Source organism: Notolepis coatsorum (genome assembly GCF_963971535.1).
Source record: "Notolepis coatsorum genome assembly, chromosome: 10".
Lineage (NCBI taxonomy): Eukaryota > Metazoa > Chordata > Actinopteri > Aulopiformes > Paralepididae > Notolepis > Notolepis coatsorum.
Window position 1 is genome coordinate 115,237,676 of NC_140174.1, and position 19,686 is coordinate 115,257,361.

Sequence of the window (19,686 nt, forward strand, 5' to 3'; positions counted from 1 at the left end):
TCAATTGACACTATAAATATAAACCGTCCTTTCAATATGCAATTTTTTTATCTACTTTTTTCTCCCCATTTTTCTATTTTTCTCCCTTCCCCAATTTCGTATTGTCCAATTCTACCCTCCCCTGTCTCGAACGCCGTTAGGCCATGCCTCCCACAAGCCGGCTGCAATGTGGACGAAGCCTTGCATCACGTGTCCCCTCCGGTAGGGGTGGACGGTATAAACGGTATACGGTATAAACGGTATCAATTTGCTCTACGGTATGGATTTTGACTATACCTTGTAACCGGTAGAGCAGCTCTAAAATAGCAATGACGTCATGTAACCACAGCGTGACTATTTCACTCGTATTTGCCCCTAAAAATAGATAGAATTAGTTATAGATAATAGATATGTGCGAACTGGAAAAAGTTATTTAGGAGCACAGAGGCTTCGCGCAGTGGGCGTGTCAACACGCAATTGTCATTTCATAATAAACACAGAAGCGAACTAGCTTTACAGCCCTGCGTTGCACACAGCTGTGTGACTTCTCTCGCGAGTCGCGCAGTTTCTATGTGTAATGTAAACTCTGCGACGAGTCCAATGGTCTAACATGCTTTGCATCCTCGCCATTCTGGAATGCCCACGTCGCGCTAAAACCTTATGTAATGTTAACTGTCTGTGCTGGTAGCCTCGGCAAGCTAACGTTAGCTTGCTCCAGCAGCTTGTCGATGTGCTGGAGCCTCGGCAAGCTAACGTTGGCTTGCTCCAGCAGCTTGTCGATGCCCCTTCAGAAGCATTTATATAGACATTTTAAGATAAGTTAATATACCGTGATATATACCGTTACCGTCTATGCTTCAAATTATACCGTGATATAAATTTTAGACCATACCGTCCAGCCCTACCCTCCGGTACACGAGGAGGCAGCCGTCGCATCTTTTCACCTGCACAGCGCAATCTCTCAGCGGCGAGGGTCTGCGTGGGAGGGACACGCCACCCCCGTCGCTTCCTGATTCTACTGCGCAGACGCACCAACCGACCCCCACCCACCAGCTTCCCACCCCCTAATACTGCCAATTTTATTAGTATGAACGACCAGCCAAGCTGGTAGCAACGCAGAGAGCTGGGCTCGAACCCAGCATCTCCCGCGTTGGTGGTGAGCGCCTTGCCCATTGCGCCACCTAGCCGCCCCTCCCTTCAATCTGCCTTAAAGAAATATTTTTTTCATCAATAAGTTTCCATTTTATAGCGCCGTGAATATGAACTATATACCGCAATGTTCTGGGGTATTTCCTGGAAGGCGAGATGCAGGACGCTAAGCTAATAACGTTAAATCGAATGGCGTTTCGGCTATACACAAGCTAGAGCTAAAACTCAAAATGCATATTATCGGTATCATGGTCCACCATGAATGCATGAAAGGGGGGGGGGGGGGCGGGGGACGTAGTTTCTGATTATTGATTACCAATAACGGCATTAGCCTCATACGCTGACCGGGTCATTGGCTATCAAAGCAAGGCCAGATCGGGCTGTAATTTACGTGAAAAAGCTCTTACCGTGGGCCGGTTGGATCCCAAACAGGATTTCCCAGTTATCGATCGCCATCTGGTAGATCGATATGTGCATTGGCTGATGCTATATTCCTTTACTGCATACTGAATTCAGTGCCCCAAAAAGTATTCCAAGCTACATGCTACAGGCATAGCTTCATGCTAACAAAAAAGTCCACCCATGATTTAAAAAAAATAATAAAAAACACTGGTCTGTAACAGGGAACACTGCATTATCGAGACAGTGCCCCTACGAGGATCTGGCCGGTAATGCACTTTTCCGAATTCCAAGAGTAGGGTAAATCTGCAGTTCCGCTCGGTGACATAGATATTAGATCATACAATGGAATAAAAGCCAAAACAACCTTACCACGTGTATATATACACGTGTTTGGCCCTCAAGCGTTGGATCCGAAACACGTATATATACGTGGTTGGCCACGAATGTGTTAAGAGGTTAAAGAATATTAAATATTTGTATATTCAAGTAGTTGTTTCTTTATGCATGGCTACCGGGAGCTTGGTGCGTCTGGCGAGAGCTTGTATGGAACGCGCAAGAATTTTAATTGGCACACAAGGGCAGCTGTCAGTTCAGTGTCTGTAGGTGTTGTTTGCTTTTGCTAGTATGGTTGTGAAATTGGTGTCACATTTTGCTCTAAGTGGTGTTAAAAAGTCTTCCATTTAACTTTGAAACCTGCAGATACCCTGTTTATACTTCATCCTGCTGTAGGGTGTGTTAACCCTTTCACTATCACACTACAGAAGGTTAACCCTTTCACTACCACACAACAGTCTGTAGTGTGGTAGTGAAAATGGCTGCTTTTTTATATTGTGGTAGTGAAAGGGTTAATGTAGTTAAAGTTTTGTTTTATTTCTCACATATAAGTATAAGTACATTACAGTGAAATGCTTGGTTCTGTATGAGCCTCCTGCGATTGTGCTCCATACAGTAAAAAAAGTAAATAATAAAGACTAAACACTTACCAAATATACAATATACAAGCTAAAGTACAAAATGCAAACAAAATGCAAAAATTTGGTAGGGATGTAGTGCAAATCTTATAAATAGATCAAATATGGTGTAGTGTTTAACCTTTTCACTACCACACTATAGAAGGTTAACCTTTCACTACCACACTTTCCCTGTTAGTGTAGGGTTAACCTTCTGTATTGTCGCAGTGCAAGGGTTAACCATTTGGTAGTGTGGTAGTGAAAGGCTTAAAGTGAATAAGAGATGCATCCTAATTCTCTCTGCTCTCGACCTCCTCCTCCTCTCTCCTTATCTCCCACCGACAGGCGTACGCGTCCGGCTGCGACGTGGTGATTCTGGGCAGCGACTTTGAGCGCCTGCAGATCATCCCCGGGGCCAAGCATGGTAACATCCAGGTGGGGTGTGTGGACTGCTCCCCTCAGGGAGGTCAGGTAAGATAAGATATTCCCTTATCCATCCCCTTGGGCATCGTAGGGTAGTGGGGGGGGTTCAAGAATGGTAAAATAATGGTGCATTTATATAGCAGCTTTTATCCAAAGCCCTTTACAATGTTGTTCCTCACATTCACCCGTTCACTCACACATTCACACATCGACGGCGGAGGCGACCATGCAAGGAGTCAACCTGCTCATCGGGAGCAATTAGGGGACAAGTGTCTTGCTCAAGCTGCCGGAGCGGGAATCAAACCGGGAACCTTCCGATTACCAGACGACCGCTCTCTACCTCCTGAGCCACTGTCTCCCCTGTTGCCCGGGCCTTTCTGTGTGGAGTTTGCATGTTCTCCCCCCGTGCTCGCAATGGTTCCCCCTCCAGAGAAAGAGATAAACCCAATGAAATAACATGAAGAACAGATCGCAGACGCTGTTGCTGACGAAGACGGACAGGAGCATTTGGATTGGTCCCCCGGGGGCGCGGCCCCACGCCGCAGCACATGTCTGCCTCCGGCTGTCCTTGGGGGGGGGGGGAGGACAACGGGATGGGAAAAGTGCAGAGGCGACTCAGCGCATGTATGTGTGTGTTCCTGTGCGTCGCCTATCTCGCATGTGTGTTAATCTGCATGACAAGAAAACCAGGTCACTGGCCTGCCAGGTCTTCTTTAGTTTGTATATTACAGGACAGACTTGTAGACCCAGTGTGTATATTAGAGGACAGACTTGTAGGCCCAGTTTGTATATTAGAAGACAGACTTTTAGGCCCAGTTTGTATATTAGAGGACAGACTTGTAGGCCCAGTTTGTATATTAGAAGACAGACTTTTAGGCCCAGTTTGTATATTAGAAGACAGACTTTTAGGCCCAGTTTGTATATTAGAAGACAGACTTTTAGGCCCAGTTTGTATATTAGAAGACAGACTTTTAGACCCAGTTTGTATATTAGAAGACAGACTTTTAGGCCCAGTTTGTATATTAGAAGACAGACTTTTAGACCCAGTTTGTATATTAGAAGACAGACTTTTAGGCCCAGTTTGTATATTAGAGGACAGACTTGTAGACCCAGTTTGTATATTAGAAGACCGACTTTTAGGCCCAGTTTGTATATTAGAAGACAGACTTTTAGGCCCAGTTTGTATATTAGAAGACAGACTTGTAGAAGACAGTTTGTATATTAGAAGACAGACTTGTAGAAGACAGTTTGTATATTAGTTAGAGGACAGACTTGTAGACCAAAAAAGACTTATATTTGCACTCTGGTTGGATGCCAAACTTATTTTCTTTGTAATGTACTTGTGCTGTATGATGGCAATACATTTCAATCTAATCATCCAAGTATCACTGTTACTTCATTAAAACTCTTATATTACAGTCAAGCGGTTTGGTTAAAAAAGAGGAAATGCATTCATTGTGTCCTTGTCTATATTGGTTCTATGAGCCATAGTCTGCAGCACACAGCCCGTGTGTGTGTGTGTTTTGTGCCTGTGCACGTGGGTGTTCATGCGCAAGGGCACTTACAACAAGTGTGTGTGACTGTGTGTGTGCGCATAGTCATGGACATGCACGTGAATATGCGTTAGCATGTGTGTGTGATTCCTTGGTAGGGTTGGGCATCGTTTGGATTTGAACGATTCCGGTTCCGATTCTCCATATCGATTCCTGTTCTGAACAATTCTCGATTCCGATTCTTTGAGGTGCAGGTCACAGCTTATTTCGCAGGAGATTTTTTTTTTTTTGAAAATTACATTTTTTTTTCATACTATTCACATTTTCCAGAACCGGAAGTTAGGAACCGGTTCCTAATTAGAAGCGGTTTTCGGTGCCCAACCCTACTCCTTGGTGATGCTCAGTCTCTTTGACAGCTCGCATGTTATTTACTTCATTAGACACAACACCCTGTTAGTGTAGTCATTCCTGTTCCCCGTTAGTGTAGTCATTCCTGTTCCCCGTTAGTGTAGTCATTCCTGTTCCCCGTTAGTGTAGTCATTCCTGTTCCCTGTTAGTGTAGTCATTCCTGTTCCCTGTTAGTGTAGTCATTCCTGTTCCCCGTTAGTGTAGTCATTCCTGTTCCCCGTTAGTGTAGTCATTCCTGTTCCCCGTTAGTGTAGTCATTCCTGTTCCCCGTTAGTGTAGTCATTCCTGTTCCCCGTTAGTGTAGTCATTCCTGTTCCCTGTTAGTGTAGTCATTCCTGTTCCCTGTTAGTGTAGTTATTCCTGTTAGTGTAGTCATTCCTGTTGGTGTAGACATTCCTGTTAGTGTAGTCATTCCTGTTAGTGTAGTCATTCCTGTTAGTGTAGTCATTCCTGTTCCCCGTTAGTGTAGTTATTCCTGTTAGTGTAGTTATTCCTGTTAGTGTAGTCATTCCTGTTGGTGTAGACATTCCTGTTAGTGTAGTCATTCCTGTTAGTGTAGTCATTCCTGTTCCCCGTTAGTGTAGTCATTCCTGTTCCCTGTTAGTGTAGTTATTCCTGTTCCCCGTTAGTGTAGTTATTCCTGTTCCCCGTTAGTGTAGTTATTCCTGTTAGTGTAGTCATTTCTGTTAGTGTAGTCATTCCTGTTCCCCGTTAGTGTAGTTATTCGTGTTAGTGTAGTTATTCCTGTTAGTGTAGTCATTCCTGTTAGTGTAGTCATTCCTGTTCCCAGTTAGTGTAGTTATTCCTGTTAGTGTAGTCATTCCTGTTCCCCGTTAGTGTAGTCATTCCTGTTCCCAGTTAGTGTAGTTATTCCTGTTAGTGTAGTTATTCCTGTTAGTGTAGTCATTCCTGTTCCCCGTTAGTGTAGTCATTCCTGTTCCCCGTTAGTGTAGTCATTCCTGTTCCCCGTTAGTGTAGTCATTCCTGTTCCCTGTTAGTGTAGTCATTCCTGTTCCCCGTTAGTGTAGTCATTCCTGTTCCCCGTTAGTGTAGTCATTCCTGTTCCCCGTTAGTGTAGTTATTCCTGTTAGTGTAGTCATTCCTGTTAGTGTAGTCATTCCTGTTCCCCGTTAGTGTAGTCATTCCTGTTCCCAGTTAGTGTAGTTATTCCTGTTAGTGTAGTTATTCCTGTTAGTGTAGTCATTCCTGTTCCCCGTTAGTGTAGTCATCCCTGTTCCCCGTTAGTGTAGTTATTCCTGTTGTTCCCCGTTATTGTAGTCATTCCTGTTCCCCGTTAGTGTAGTCATTCCTGTTATTGTAGTCATTACTGTGTTAGTGTAGTCATTCCTGTTCCCCGCTAGTTTAGTCATTCCTGTTCCCCGTTAGTGTAGTCATTCCTGTTCCCTGTTAGTGTAGTCATTCCTGTTCCCCGTTAGTGTAGTTATTCCTGTTCCCCGTTAGTGTAGTCATTCCTGTTCCCCGTTAGTGTAGTCATTCCTGTTCCCCGTTAGTGTAGTTATTCCTGTTCCCCGTTAGTGTAGTCATTCCTGTTCCCTGTTAGTGTAGTCATTCCTGTTCCCCGTTAGTGTAGTTATTCCTGTTCCCCGTTAGTGTAGTCATTCCTGTTCCCCGTTAGTAGGGGTGGGAATCGCCAGATACCTCACGATACGATACTATCGCGATACTTGTGTCACGATACGATAGTATTGCAATACTAAATATATCGCAATACACTGAGTATTGCGAAATACTCAAATTTAATTTATTACCTTTTTTCAACTGCAAAGTAAAACTGTCCATGTTTTATCTAATAAAATAAAGTTCAGTCTGTTCATCTCACTTCAATCATTTTTATTGCAGAACATGGTATTTTCTCAAGCAGACAGATGTAAACACTAATCTGTGTTGCATGTACCTGACGAACTGAACTGTTTGTATTAGTCATATTCCAACTTAACTGAATGCACATGTGTGTGTGTGCTGTGTGGACTACTGTACTATTACAGGTATTGAAATGAACAATGCAACTTCCTTATACAAAATAATTTTAAAAATTATTTTTTATGAATAATTAAATATCAATACTTGGCGTCCCTGTATCGATACAGTATCGCCACGCAAAGTATCGCGATACTACTACGTATCGATTTCCCCCCCCACCCCTACCTGCTAGTGTAGTCATTCCTGTTCCCCGTTAGTGTAGTCATTCCTGTTCCCTGTTAGTGTAGTCATTCCTGTTCTCAGTTAGTGTAGTCATTCCTGTTCCCCGTTAGTGTAGTCATTCCTGTTCCCCGTTGAAAAGTATCAATGTCCCAATGTCCTCAATAATAATTAGGGCTGTCTTAAATACTTCGAAGCTTGCACAAGCTTCGAACATTAAAAAAAAATTACTTTGTGTGTGTGTGCATGGGGCCATTGGGTGGGGCCGGGGGACAAATACACTGGAGGAAAGTAACCCAGCTCAGCACTGCCCAAATTATATCATCATCACTATTGCCTGTTTGAAGGATATCATCCTCAAACACATATACACCACCTACACGCCTATTCTCAGTCCTTGCCCCACAATGGTGGAATGAACTACCCACCCCAGTTAGGACAGCCGAATCCCGTCCAATCTTTCGCCGTCGACTAAAGACTCACTTCTTCAACCATTATCTGAAATAAAATTAAAAAAAATAAAATAAAAAAAATCTAACCCTAACTAACCTTACTGTCATGCACTTGTCCTAATAAACTAACCTACACTGTAACACGCAACACTTTGATGAATATTGTTACTCAGCTGATAGAGTTGTATCCTTCCTGATGACCTGTCATACAGAACTTGTAAGTCGCTTTGGATAAAAGCGTCGGCTAAATGACTAAATGTAAATGTGAATGTAAATGCCTTGTAGAATTCCACACATAAGAAAGAAAGATACTGGGATGAATAAACAAAATAGGAAATAAAATGTAGAAATGCATGCAATACATAAATAAATATGAATCTCCATATATGAAATAGAACATTTAGATAAGGTGCTACTGAGATGTTTTGGTGAGTTTTTTTTTTGTTTTTTTGTGGAAGTAGCCCTTCTTAAAAATGCATGAACATTCACTGATAATTGGTCTGTAGTGGAGTCTACAAGGTCTACATTGCCGGACCATGTAGAATCCGGACCTTGTAGACTGACATAATTCTGTGCATAGTTTAGTCTACACAGGCCATATTTCAAATAATCAAAATCTTACTTCATTAATCTTAAACATTCTTGATTTGAGGAGCGACACATGATCTGAGAGAACTAGGTGGGGGTACACTGTGGTTCTATAAGCATGGGCTATGTTGGTATAAACCTGATCAAGTGTGTTTCTCCCTCTGGTGGCACATTTCACATTTCGGTGGAAAGAGTGAAGTACAGTCTTTAGGTCGGCATGATTGAAATCCCCCGCTGCAATAAAGATACTGTCGGGATGTGCCGCCAGGCATTTGTTTACAGTATCCTGTAGCCTAGCTGACGCTAGCTTAGCATTGGCGTCCGGAGGTATGTAAACAGCACAGATGTAAACGGAAGAGAATTCTCTCTGTAAGTAAAATGGTCTGCATTTTAGCAGCAAAAATTCCACATCGGGGCAACAATGTTTATCAACCACTGTGACATTGGTACACCACGAGTCATTAATGTAGATGCACAGTCCTCCTCCTATCCTCTTACCTGAGTCCGCTGTTCTATCGGCTCGGTAGGCAGTGCGACCGGCTAGCTCAGTAGCCGAATCCGGGATAGTGCTATCCAGCCAGGTTTCGGTGAAAATTAAGCAGCAGCAGTTGTCCATGTGTTTTTGTGTTGCTAATTCCATTCGTATATCGTCTATCTTGTAGCGGATCATGTGTGTGTGTGCTGTGTGGACTACTGTACTATTACAGGTATTGAAATGAACAATGCAACTTCCTTATACAAAATAATTTTAAAAATTATTTTTTATGAATAATTAAATATCAATACTTGGCGTCCCTGTATCGATACAGTATCGCCACGCAAAGTATTGCGATACTACTACGTATCGATTTCCCCCCCCACCCCTACCTGCTAGTGTAGTCATTCCTGTTCCCCGTTAGTGTAGTCATTCCTGTTCCCTGTTAGTGTAGTCATTCCTGTTCTCCGTTAGTGTAGTCATTCCTGTTCCCCGTTAGTGTAGTCATTCCTGTTCCCCGTTAGTGTAGTCATTCCTGTTCCCCGTTGAAAAGTATCAATGTCCCAATGTCCTCAATAATAATTAGGGCTGTCTTAAATACTTCGAAGCTTCGTTCGATGGCACAAGCTTCGAACATTAAAAAAAAATTACTTTGTGTGTGTGCATGGGGCCATTGGGTGGGGCCGGGGGACAAATACACTGGAGGAAAGTAACCCAGCTCAGCACTGCCCAAATTATATCATCATCACTATTGCCTGTTTGAAGGATATCATCCTCAAACACATATACACCACCTACACGCCTATTCTCAGTCCTTGCCCCACAATGGTGGAATGAACTACCCACCCCAGTTAGGACAGCCGAATCCCGTCCAATCTTTCGCCGTCGACTAAAGACTCACTTCTTCAACCATTATCTGAAATAAAATAAAATAAAATAAAATAAAAAAAATCGAACCCTAACTAACCTTACTGTCATGCACTTGTCCTAATAAACTAACCTACACTGTAACACGCAACACTTTGATGAATATTGTTACTCAGCTGATAGAGTTGTATCCTTCCTGATGACCTGTCATACAGAACTTGTAAGTCGCTTTGGATAAAAGCGTCGGCTAAATGACTAAATGTAAATGTGAATGTAAATGCCTTGTAGAATTCCACACATAAGAAAGAAAGATACTGGGATGAATAAACAAAATAGGAAATAAAATGTAGAAATGCATGCAATACATAAATAAATATGAATCTCCATATATGAAATAGAACATTTAGATAAGGTGCTACTGAGATGTTTTGGTGAGTTTTTTTTTTGTTTTTTTGTGGAAGTAGCCCTTCTTAAAAATGCATGAACATTCACTGATAATTGGTCTGTAGTGGAGTCTACAAGGTCTACATTGCCGGACCATGTAGAATCCGGACCTTGTAGACTGACATAATTCTGTGCATAGTTTAGTCTACACAGGCCATATTTCAAATAATCAAAATCTTACTTCATTAATCTTAAACATTCTTGATTTGGGGGATTGGTAGTTCCCATGAAATCTGAAGTTCAAACGACAACAGCGATCCACCTTGAATTAAATCACACAGCCGTGTTGGCTGCGTCACAGTCACGAAAGGGGCTACTTAATTCATTAATCCAATCCACTTTATTTATAGAGCACATTTAAAAACAACTAAGTTTACCAAAGTGCTGTACAAGTCCCACAACATAAGATATATAAAAAAAATAAATAAAAAATTCGAAGCTTCGAATTAAAATCGAAGCTTGGCCCCGAAGCTTCGATAGCCAAAAAAAATTCGAAGGTCAGCCCTAATAATAATAACATACCATCATTGTCCCAAGTGCATTTAGTGCTAGTGCAAATAAATAAATATAAATATTTCAGTGATAGTCCAGTGAGTTAATGGAAGGAGGGGGGGGGGGGTGTGTTGACTTGCAATGGATGAAATAGTGTATAGTGCAGCAATGAAAGTCCGGTTCACAGTTATTGTTGTAATGTGGAAGTGGGAGTTATGTCACAGAGGGTTGGGGACGGGGGTGGTTAGATGGAGAGGAGGAACAACAGTCATGTGTGAAAAGTGTATAGAGAAGTGGGCTGAGTACACACCCCTGAGGGGCCCCGGTGCTAATGGCCAGGGTGGGGGATGTGTGCTTGCCAATCCTGACATGTTGTGTGCGATTTGTAAGAAAGTCCAAGATCCAATTGCATAGTGTGGTGTTCAGTCCGAGTTTGTGTAGTTTACTGTGAAGCTTGTTGGGTAGAATAGTGTTGAAGGCTGAACTAAAGTCAACAAAAAGGAGTCTACCATATGTGTGCCTGTGCTCTAGATGTTCCAGCAGAGTGTGCAATACACTCTGCACAATGGCACAATGGCAATAGCATCCTCTGTTGACCTGTTCTTCCTGTAGGCAAACTGGTTGTGGTCTAATGATGGCGGTATGGAGGCTTTTATGTGTTTCATGACCAGTCTCTCAAAGCATTTTGCGACGATGGGGGTGAGTGCCACAGGTCTGTAGTCGTTCAGGCCTGTGATTTTAGGTTTCTTTGAAACTGGGACTATTGTTGCTGCCTTAAGACATGTGGGAACCCAGGATGAGCCCAGAGACAGGTTGAAGATGGTGGTGAGAACTGGGGCTAGTTCAGCCGCACAGTCCTTGAGCACCTGTCCCAGGACTCCATCAGGCCCCGCCGCCTTCCTTGTGTTGATGTTTCGTAGACTGAGTCTAACCTCATGAGTGCTCAGGACTATGGTGGAGCCGTCAGAGGGGAGAGGGGGCAACACCGGGTCCTTGTTGTCCCTGTCAAAATGTGCATAAAAGGTGTTTAACTCCTCCGCTAGTTTCAAGTTCAAGTTTCTTTAATAGTTGTCATACAGAAGTACAGAATACTTTCATACAAAATGCTTCTTACTGTTACGCTCCAGAGACTGTGCTAGACAAGATAGTATCAAATAACATAGTATAGCATGTAATTTAGAAGAAGAAAATGAGGTCACAGTGTTCGGTATAGACATATGTACAATGTTCTGAGTTACCATATAATATACAATACTATGCAGTGTACTAATGTACAGTACTATCTAGTGCAAAGCAGAAATGGGATGAGGTACAATTTAGGTACAATTTACAGTAAGGTGTACGAGTTGTAGTGCAATCCTTCATCAATAAATATAAAGTGTGGGGAGTGGGTGCTACAGTGTGTTTGTTTAAAGTGGGTGTGTGCTATAAAGTGTGTGGAGTGGGTGCTACAGTGTGTTTGTTTAAAGTGAGTGTGGATGTGTGTGCTATGTGCGTTTGGTGGTTGTTGTTGTGTAGTGTTCATTCATTGTTCGTTTAGCAGCCTGATGGCCTGGGGATAGAAGCTTCTTCTGAGTCTTTCTGTGCTCGCCTTGAGACTCCGGTATCGCTTGCCTGACCGCAGCAGTTCAAAGAGGCAGTTGTTCGGGTGACTGGAGTCTTTAATGATTCTCTTAGCCTTGCCCTTGCAACGCTTGTTGTAGATGTTCTGGAGGGTGGGGAGCCCCCCTCCAATTGTGCGTTCGGCTGAACGTGTCACTCTTTGTAGTCTGCTTCGGTCTTGTGCAGTGCTATTCCCAAACCAGGAGGTGATGTTGCCGGAGGTGATGTTGCTAGGGGGGCGCTGCCGTTGACAGGGGGGGATGTTCTTCCCTTGTAGTCCGATATAGCCCTGACACCCTCCCATACCTGCCGGGGGTTTGAGGCACTGTTGAAGTGGGCTTCAATGCGGTTTTTGTATGACCGCTTAGCAGATCTGACTCCCTTTTCCAGGTCTGATCTCGCTGCACTGTATGCGTTGGTGTCACCTGATCTATGCACTGCATTCCTGGCTCGTAATAGTGATTTTATATTCTGTGTCATCCAGGGTTTGACATTTGGAAAGACACGGATCTGCTTCCAAGATGTAACAATGTCTACACAGAAAGTGATATAGTCGAGCACTGAGAGAGAAAATGTCCAGAGACCTACGTGTCAACACTCCCAGGCCACCGAAAATGTCCCAGTCTGTGGTGCTGAAGCAGTCCTGGAGCTTAGGGATGGCGTCCTCAGGCCAGATCCTGACAGACCTGGCTTCGGGTCTGCTGGATCAGATTTTTGGTGTGTACCAAGGGTGCAGGAGGAGCGACACATGATCTGAGAGAACTAGGTGGGGGTACACCGTGGTTCTATAAGCATGGGCTATGTTGGTATAAACCTGATCAAGTGTGTTTCTCCCTCTGGTGGCACATTTCACATTTCGGTGGAAAGAGTGAAGTACAGTCTTTAGGTCGGCATGATTGAAATCCCCCGCTGCAATAAAGATACTGTCGGGATGTGCCGCCAGGCATTTGTTTACAGTATCCTGTAGCCTAGCTAACGCTAGCTTAGCATTGGCGTCCGGAGGTATGTAAACAGCACAGATGTAAACGGAAGAGAATTCTCTCTGTAAGTAAAATGGTCTGCATTTTAGCAGCAAAAATTCCACATCGGGGCAACAATGTTTATCAACCACTGTGACATTGGTACACCACGAGTCATTAATATAGATACACAGTCCTCCTCCTATCCTCTTACCTGAGTCCGCTGTTCTATCGGCTCGGTAGGCAGTGCGACCGGCTAGCTCAGTAGCCGAATCCGGGATAGTGCTATCCAGCCAGGTTTCGGTGAAAATTAAGCAGCAGCAGTTGTCCATGTGTTTTTGTGTTGCTAATTCCATTCGTATATCGTCTATCTTGTAGCGGATCAAACGGGCATTCGAGAGGAAGATGGTAGGGAGTGGGGGTTTGAATGGGTTTGTTTTTAGTAGCCCATGCACCTCCGCGTTTTCCCCTCTTGTGCAGCCGCTCACAACGTCTCCTCTTCCGCCTCTCGGCTCCGGGAGTAGTGGGTGGTGATGATCTAGCAATCTCCGCTGGAATGATGAAATCCGCTGGGAGAAGTGCTCTGTTGTTGAGCTCTAGGAGTACATCCCGACTGTACCTCACCGTCGGGTGTTGAAAGCTGCGTGAAATAATGTTAAGTGCTACCAAAATAATAAAGTGTATGCCAGCTCTGTGAGCTCCGGGCCGCTGCGACTGTGCGCGCCGCCATCCTCCTATGAGTTTCTTGTAGTCATTCCTGTTCCCCGTTATTGTAGTCAGTCCTGTTCCCCGTTAGTGTAGTCATTCCTGTTAGTGTAGTCATTCCTTTTTTTTTATCCACTTTTTCTCCCATTTTTCTATATTTTCTCCCATCCCAATTTCGTATCATCCAATTCAACCCTCCCCTGTCTCGGACGCTGTTTCTTGCCTCCCACAAGCCGGCTGCAATGTGGACTAAGTCATACATAGCACAAGTCCCCTCCGGTACTTGAGGTAACGGCAGTCGCATCTTTTCACCTGCGCAGCTCGATCTCTGTGGCGAGGAGTAACGCGTGGGAGGCTCACGCTGCCCCTGACACTTCCTGATTCTACTGCACAGGCGCACCAACCGACCTGTAGGAGTCGCTGTCCACAACGCCCGATCCCCACCCATCAGTTTCCCACCCCCTAATACGGCCAATGTGTATTAGTACGGACGACCAGCTAAAATGAAAGCAAATGTGGAGCGCTGGGCTCGAACTGACGAGCCCAGCGTCTCCAGCATTTCGTGGCGAGCGCCTTGCCCACTACGCCACGTAGCCGCCCCTTTAGTGTAGTCATTCCTGTTAGTGTAGTCATTCCTGTTAGTGTAGTCATTCCTGTTCCCCGTTAGTGTAGTCATTCCTGTTAGTGTAGTCATTCCTGTTCCCCGTTAGTGTAGTTATTCCTGTTCCCCGTTAGTGTAGTCATTCCTGTTAGTGTAGTCATTCCTATTAGTGTAGTCATTCCTATTAGTGTAGTCATTACTGTTAGTGTAGTCATTCCTGTTAGTGTAGTCATTCCTGTTAGTGTAGTCATTCCTGTTAGTGTAGTCATTCCTGTTCCCCGTTAGTGTAGTCATTCCTGTTCCCTGTTAGTGTAGTTATTACTGTTAGTGTAGTCATTCCTGTTCCCCGTTAGTGTAGTTATTCCTGTTCCCGTTAGTGTAGTCATTCCTGTTCCCCGTTAGTGTAGTCATTCCTGTTCCCCGTTAGTGTAGTTATTCCTGTTCCCGTTAGTGTAGTCATTCCTGTTCCCAGTTAGTGTAGTTATTCATGTTCCCCGTTAGTGTAGTCATTCCTGTTAGTGTAGTCATTCCTGTTAGTGTAGTCATTCCTATTAGTGTAGTCATTACTGTAACTGAGTGGTACAATTCCCTGACTGTATTAAATAAGTATGGTATCATTAAACCACTACTGTCTTATGTACATTACTACTGGCCATACAGTACACAGGTATATGTGATGAACACTTCCCACAATGACACGGTTCTACACAAACTTGGTTAGAATAATAATTATTAGCAGCAAATTAGTAAATTACATTACTTGGTCGCGCTTGTAAGGCGAAGAATGTGCGTGAGTAAATCAATAGCGTAAGTCCATTATAATATTACGCAGGAGATAATGAATACCACCTGTATCTTAGGAATTATATCTATGGTACACTAGTAGGGCAGCGGGAGATACTAGTAGGGTCCCTCCGGTTGTAGGCCAGCAAGGGGAGAGGATTTGTCGGTAGCAAAGTCTGGGTCAACGAAGAATAGGGAGACTCCAGGTACAGGAGACGGTGCAATAATCTCTTGATCCGCAGACGAATAACAGCTATTCTCCGGCATGCAGCTCCGCATGGAAGAAAGCTAGCCAGCCTCAGGCTTCTGAGAGGCGGGCTCGACGTTGCTCCTCACAGGGTAAATCCCGCACAATTGTGGGTGTAGACGATTCTCCGCTCCATCAATTACAGGACCAAAGCAAATATAATCCAGCCGAAAAGGGCTATGCAGTCGTCGGGTAGGTTATCCAGTGTACATGTCCACACGGTCCTCGTCTAGGGCTCCTCGGGTGAAGGCGCCAGGTTAAGCTGCCCAGCCTGGATAAGCACACTAGCTGGTACGAGGAAACGTTGGTGATGCTGGTCACTGTAGAACGGTAGCCGCACGATACACTATACACAAATAGACTATTACTGAATTAATAGAATAGGTCGAACTCGACGGTACAGCGTTAAACTCTGATACTTCAGCTATTAATTCGCACGCGGTCTCAATGCTCTATTTGGGGCCAAACAGGCCTTACTTCACCGCACGTTGTATCGTGGGTGAGGCTTCAACTTATTGGGTAACTCTACTTCTGTATTCACCTGCGCCGTATTTATACGTTAGGTGAACAAACTAGTACCAGCCTTATTCCTGTCTCGTATTCTTGCGCAGAGCCGTTCATGCCCAGGCATGTCTTTGGCGGTGACTTTGAACTAGACCTTGGGGGTATGGCAGTGGCACCTAAGGGACCGCTGTCCAATAGGAGAACGAAATATTATGGTCTGTACTAGGTAAAGGGATATTATCCCTTTATTCCGTGTATATGTACAAAGAATACACAAGGGATATCAGACGATATACAAATATTATGCAATATATATCAAGTAGAAAATATATATATTCGGTTTAATCTGATCCTTCGTAACAATTACTGTTAGTGTAGTCATTCCTGTTAGTGTAGTCATTCCTGTTGTTGTAGTCATTCCTGTTAGTGTAGTCATTCCTGTTCCCCGTTAGTGTAGTCAATCCTGTTCCCCGTTAGTGTAGTCATTCCTGTTCCCTGTTAGTGTAGTTATTCCTGTTAGTGTAGTTATTCCTGTTCCCCGTTAGTGTAGTTATTCCTGTTCCCCGTTAGTGTAGTCATTCCTGTTCCCGTTAGTGTAGTCATTCCTGTTCCCCGTTAGTGTAGTCATTCCTGTTCCCCGTTAGTGTAGTCATTCCTGTTCCCCGTTAGTGTAGTCATTCCTGTTCCCCGTTAGTGTAGTCATTCCTGTTCCCTGTTAGTGTAGTCATTCCTGTTCCCCGTTAGTGTAGTCATTCCTGTTCCCCGTTAGTGTAGTCATTCTAACTTTTTTTTTCTGTCGTATCGAGGGATATTAATGGGAATATAGGCTTAAATATAATTCGAAATACAAGGTAAACAGGACAACTACAATACATATTCATCCCTCCATGCTACACATCATTTACTCCATACTAAACACATCACTTGCACAGTACCCATAGTTTCTCATAATACAGTGCCCCAGGAGGTAGAGGCCCGGTTGTCTGGTATTCTGAAGGTTCCTGGTTAGATTCCTGCTCCTCCCGGCAGCATGTCGAAGTGTCCTTGAGCAAGACACGTAACCCCCAAACTGCTCCCGATGAGCAGGTCGGCACCTTGCACCTCTCCTTGTGAATGTGTGAATGTGAGGCATGAATTGTAAAGCGCTTTGGATAAAAGTGCTATATAAATGCAGTCCATTTACATGTCATTGCTAAAAGTTATTAGAAGTGCAGGTCCCTATAAATCCATCCATACTACCAGTAGATCTCTGAAATATATACATTCAAAATGTCTTCTGTATTCATCACCACAAAAAGCGTCTACTATAATTCCATCCACTCTCTCTGTAGATCTTCTAAATTACAAGGACCCATCGTGTCACAGATGCAAAGTATTCTCGTGTATGGCAGCTTGAACCGGTTTGAACCGTATGGCAGCTTGAACCGGTTTGAACTGTATGGCAGCTTGAACCGTATGGCAGCTTGAACTAGGGACGAAGACTGTAAAAAAAAAGTGTCTACAATGTTTTATAATCTTTGTTAATTTTTATCATAACAATTCGGTGCCCCTGAAAATCAATTAAGGGGGGGGCAAAAAAAGCCCTGGGAAAAAAATGTTAATTTCTAACCCTGGCTTGAACCGTATGGCAGTTTGAACCGTATGGCAGCTTGAACCGTATGACAGCTTGAACCAGTTTGAACCGTATGGCAGTTTGAACCGTATGGCAGCTTGAACCGTATGACAGCTTGAACCAGTTTGAACCGTATGGCAGTTTGAACCGTATGGCAGTTTGAACCGTATGGCAGCTTGAACCGTATGGCAGCTTGAACCAGTTTGAACCGTATGGCAGCTTGAACCAGTTTGAACCTTATGGCAGTTTGAACCGTATGGCAGTTTGAACCGTATGGCAGTTTGAATTGGTCTCTCACATGCACACCTGTGAGCCACCACTAGGGGCAGCGTGGCTAAGTGGAAGTGAATGACGGAAGGAATGAATGAGTGAGTAAGTCACCAGGGGACTGGTATTCGGAAGGTTCCCGGTTCGATTCCCGCTCCTCCCCGGCAGCTTGAGCAAGACACTTGTCCCCTAATTGCTCCCGATGAGCAGGTTGACTCCTTGCATGGTCACCTCCGCCGTTAGTGAGTGAGTGAATGTGTGGGTGAATGTGAGGAACAACATTGTAAAGCGCTTTGGATAAAGGCGTTATATAAATGCACCATTTACCATTTAAGTTGGTGACATTGCCTGTTGTATTTGTCACATATAAGGTACTACAGTGAAATGCTTGGTTCTGTATGATGAAATGGATCAAATTGGTGTAGTGTTTAAAGTGTCTAAAGTGAATGTTTAAGGTGAATGTTTAAAGGGAGTTTGCAATGAATGTAGAATGGGTGAGACGGCATGTCTCTGTCTCTCTGTCTGACGTGTCTGTCTGTCTGACGTGTCTGTCTGTCTGACGTGTCTCTCTCTGTCTGACGTGTCTCTCTCTGTCTGACGTGTCTCTCTGTCTGTCTGACGTGTCTCTCTCTGTCTGACGTGTCTCTCTGTCTGACGTGTCTCTCTGTCTGACGTGTCTCTCTGTCTGACGTGTCTCTCTGTCTGACGTGTCTCTCTGTCTGACGTGTCTCTCTGTCTGACGTGTCTCTCTGTCTGACGTGTCTCTCTGTCTCTGTCTGTCTGACGTGTCTCTCTGTCTCTCTGTCTGACGTGTCTCTCTGTCTGACGTGTCTCTCTGTCTCTGTCTGTCTGACGTGTCTCTGTCTGTCTGACGTGTCTCTCTGTCTCTGTCTGTCTGACGTGTCTCTCTGTCTGACGTGTCTCTCTGTCTGACGTGTCTCTCTGTCTCTGTCTGTCTGACGTGTCTCTCTGTCTCTCTGTCTGACGTGTCTCTCTGTCTGACGTGTCTCTCTGTCTCTGTCTGTCTGACGTGTCTCTCTGTCTCTCTGTCTGACGTGTCTCTCTGTCTGACGTGTCTCTCTGTCTGACGTGTCTCTCTGTCTGACGTGTCTCTCTGTCTCTCTGTCTGACGTGTCTCTCTGTCTGACGTGTCTCTCTGTCTGACGTGTCTCTCTGTCTCTGTCTGACGTGTCTCTCTGTCTCTGTCTGTCTGACGTGTCTCTCTGTCTCTCTGTCTGACGTGTCTCTCTGTCTGACGTGTCTCTCTGTCTGACGTGTCTCTCTGTCTGACGTGTCTCTCTGTCTGACGTGTCTCCCTGTCTGATGTGTCTCCCTGTCTCAATTCAATTCAAATGGCTTTATTGGCATGACGTACTACTTCTACATGTTGCCAAAGCAATATTAAACATGGATTACAAACAGATATAAGTACATACAAAATATCATAAAATAAAACATCAAGTATTACGGCGTAAACATGTCAGGTGACTGTCACTCACTGTCCCTCAGTTTGTGGCAGGCAGCAACATATGCTGCTGCTAGCTCACAGCTTGTTGAGTCCTCCCCTAGTAGGACTGGTCGTTTTTCTGTATCTGGTAGTGCGAGAAAGCCTTTTGTTATTAATTAAAAAAAATTTAAATGCGTTTCTCTAATATATTTATATTTTTCACATTTGGTGAGGAAGTGCAACTCAGTTTCAGGCTCACTGAGGATGCAATGACGGCACAGCCTTTGCTCTGCAGGAAGCCAGGTTTTCCTGTGCCTTCCCTTTTCAACAGCGAGGCTGTGCTCACTCAGTCTGTATTTTGTCAAGGTTCTTTTTAGTTGTTGATCAGTCACCATGCTCAAATAATCTGCTATGGTGTACTGTCGATTTAGAGCCAGATAGCACTGCATTTTGCTCTGTGCTTTTGTTTGTGTTTTCCAATAGGTGATGTAGTTTTGTTTTAGCTGTGTAGTCATTTGATTTATTCTGATTGGTGATGTGTTCTGTTCCTGATAGGGGTGCACCGATGTATCGGTCGGGTATTGGTATCGGCCGATAAGTGCCTTGTTGACTGCAATCGGCCTATCGGCCGATAAGCTCGAATGTGCCGATGGCAGTAGCCGATAAATATCCATCAA

The 19,686-nt window shown here is 44.2% G+C and overlaps 1 protein-coding gene across 4 annotated transcripts in view; it reads left to right on the plus strand.

Annotated features, from left to right (window-relative positions):
• dmxl1 (Dmx like 1) overlaps window positions 1–19,686 on the plus strand; it is a gene marked incomplete at its 3' end in the record, with an annotated part of 327,508 nt that overhangs the window by 47,948 nt on the left and 259,874 nt on the right. For all 4 annotated transcript variants that reach the window (XM_084323717.1, XM_084323718.1, XM_084323720.1 and 1 more), the window contains exon 2: window positions 2,826–2,951. In XM_084323717.1, the coding sequence (XP_084179843.1) occupies window positions 2,826–2,951 (126 nt within the window). The remainder of the gene's footprint in view (window positions 1–2,825; window positions 2,952–19,686) is intronic.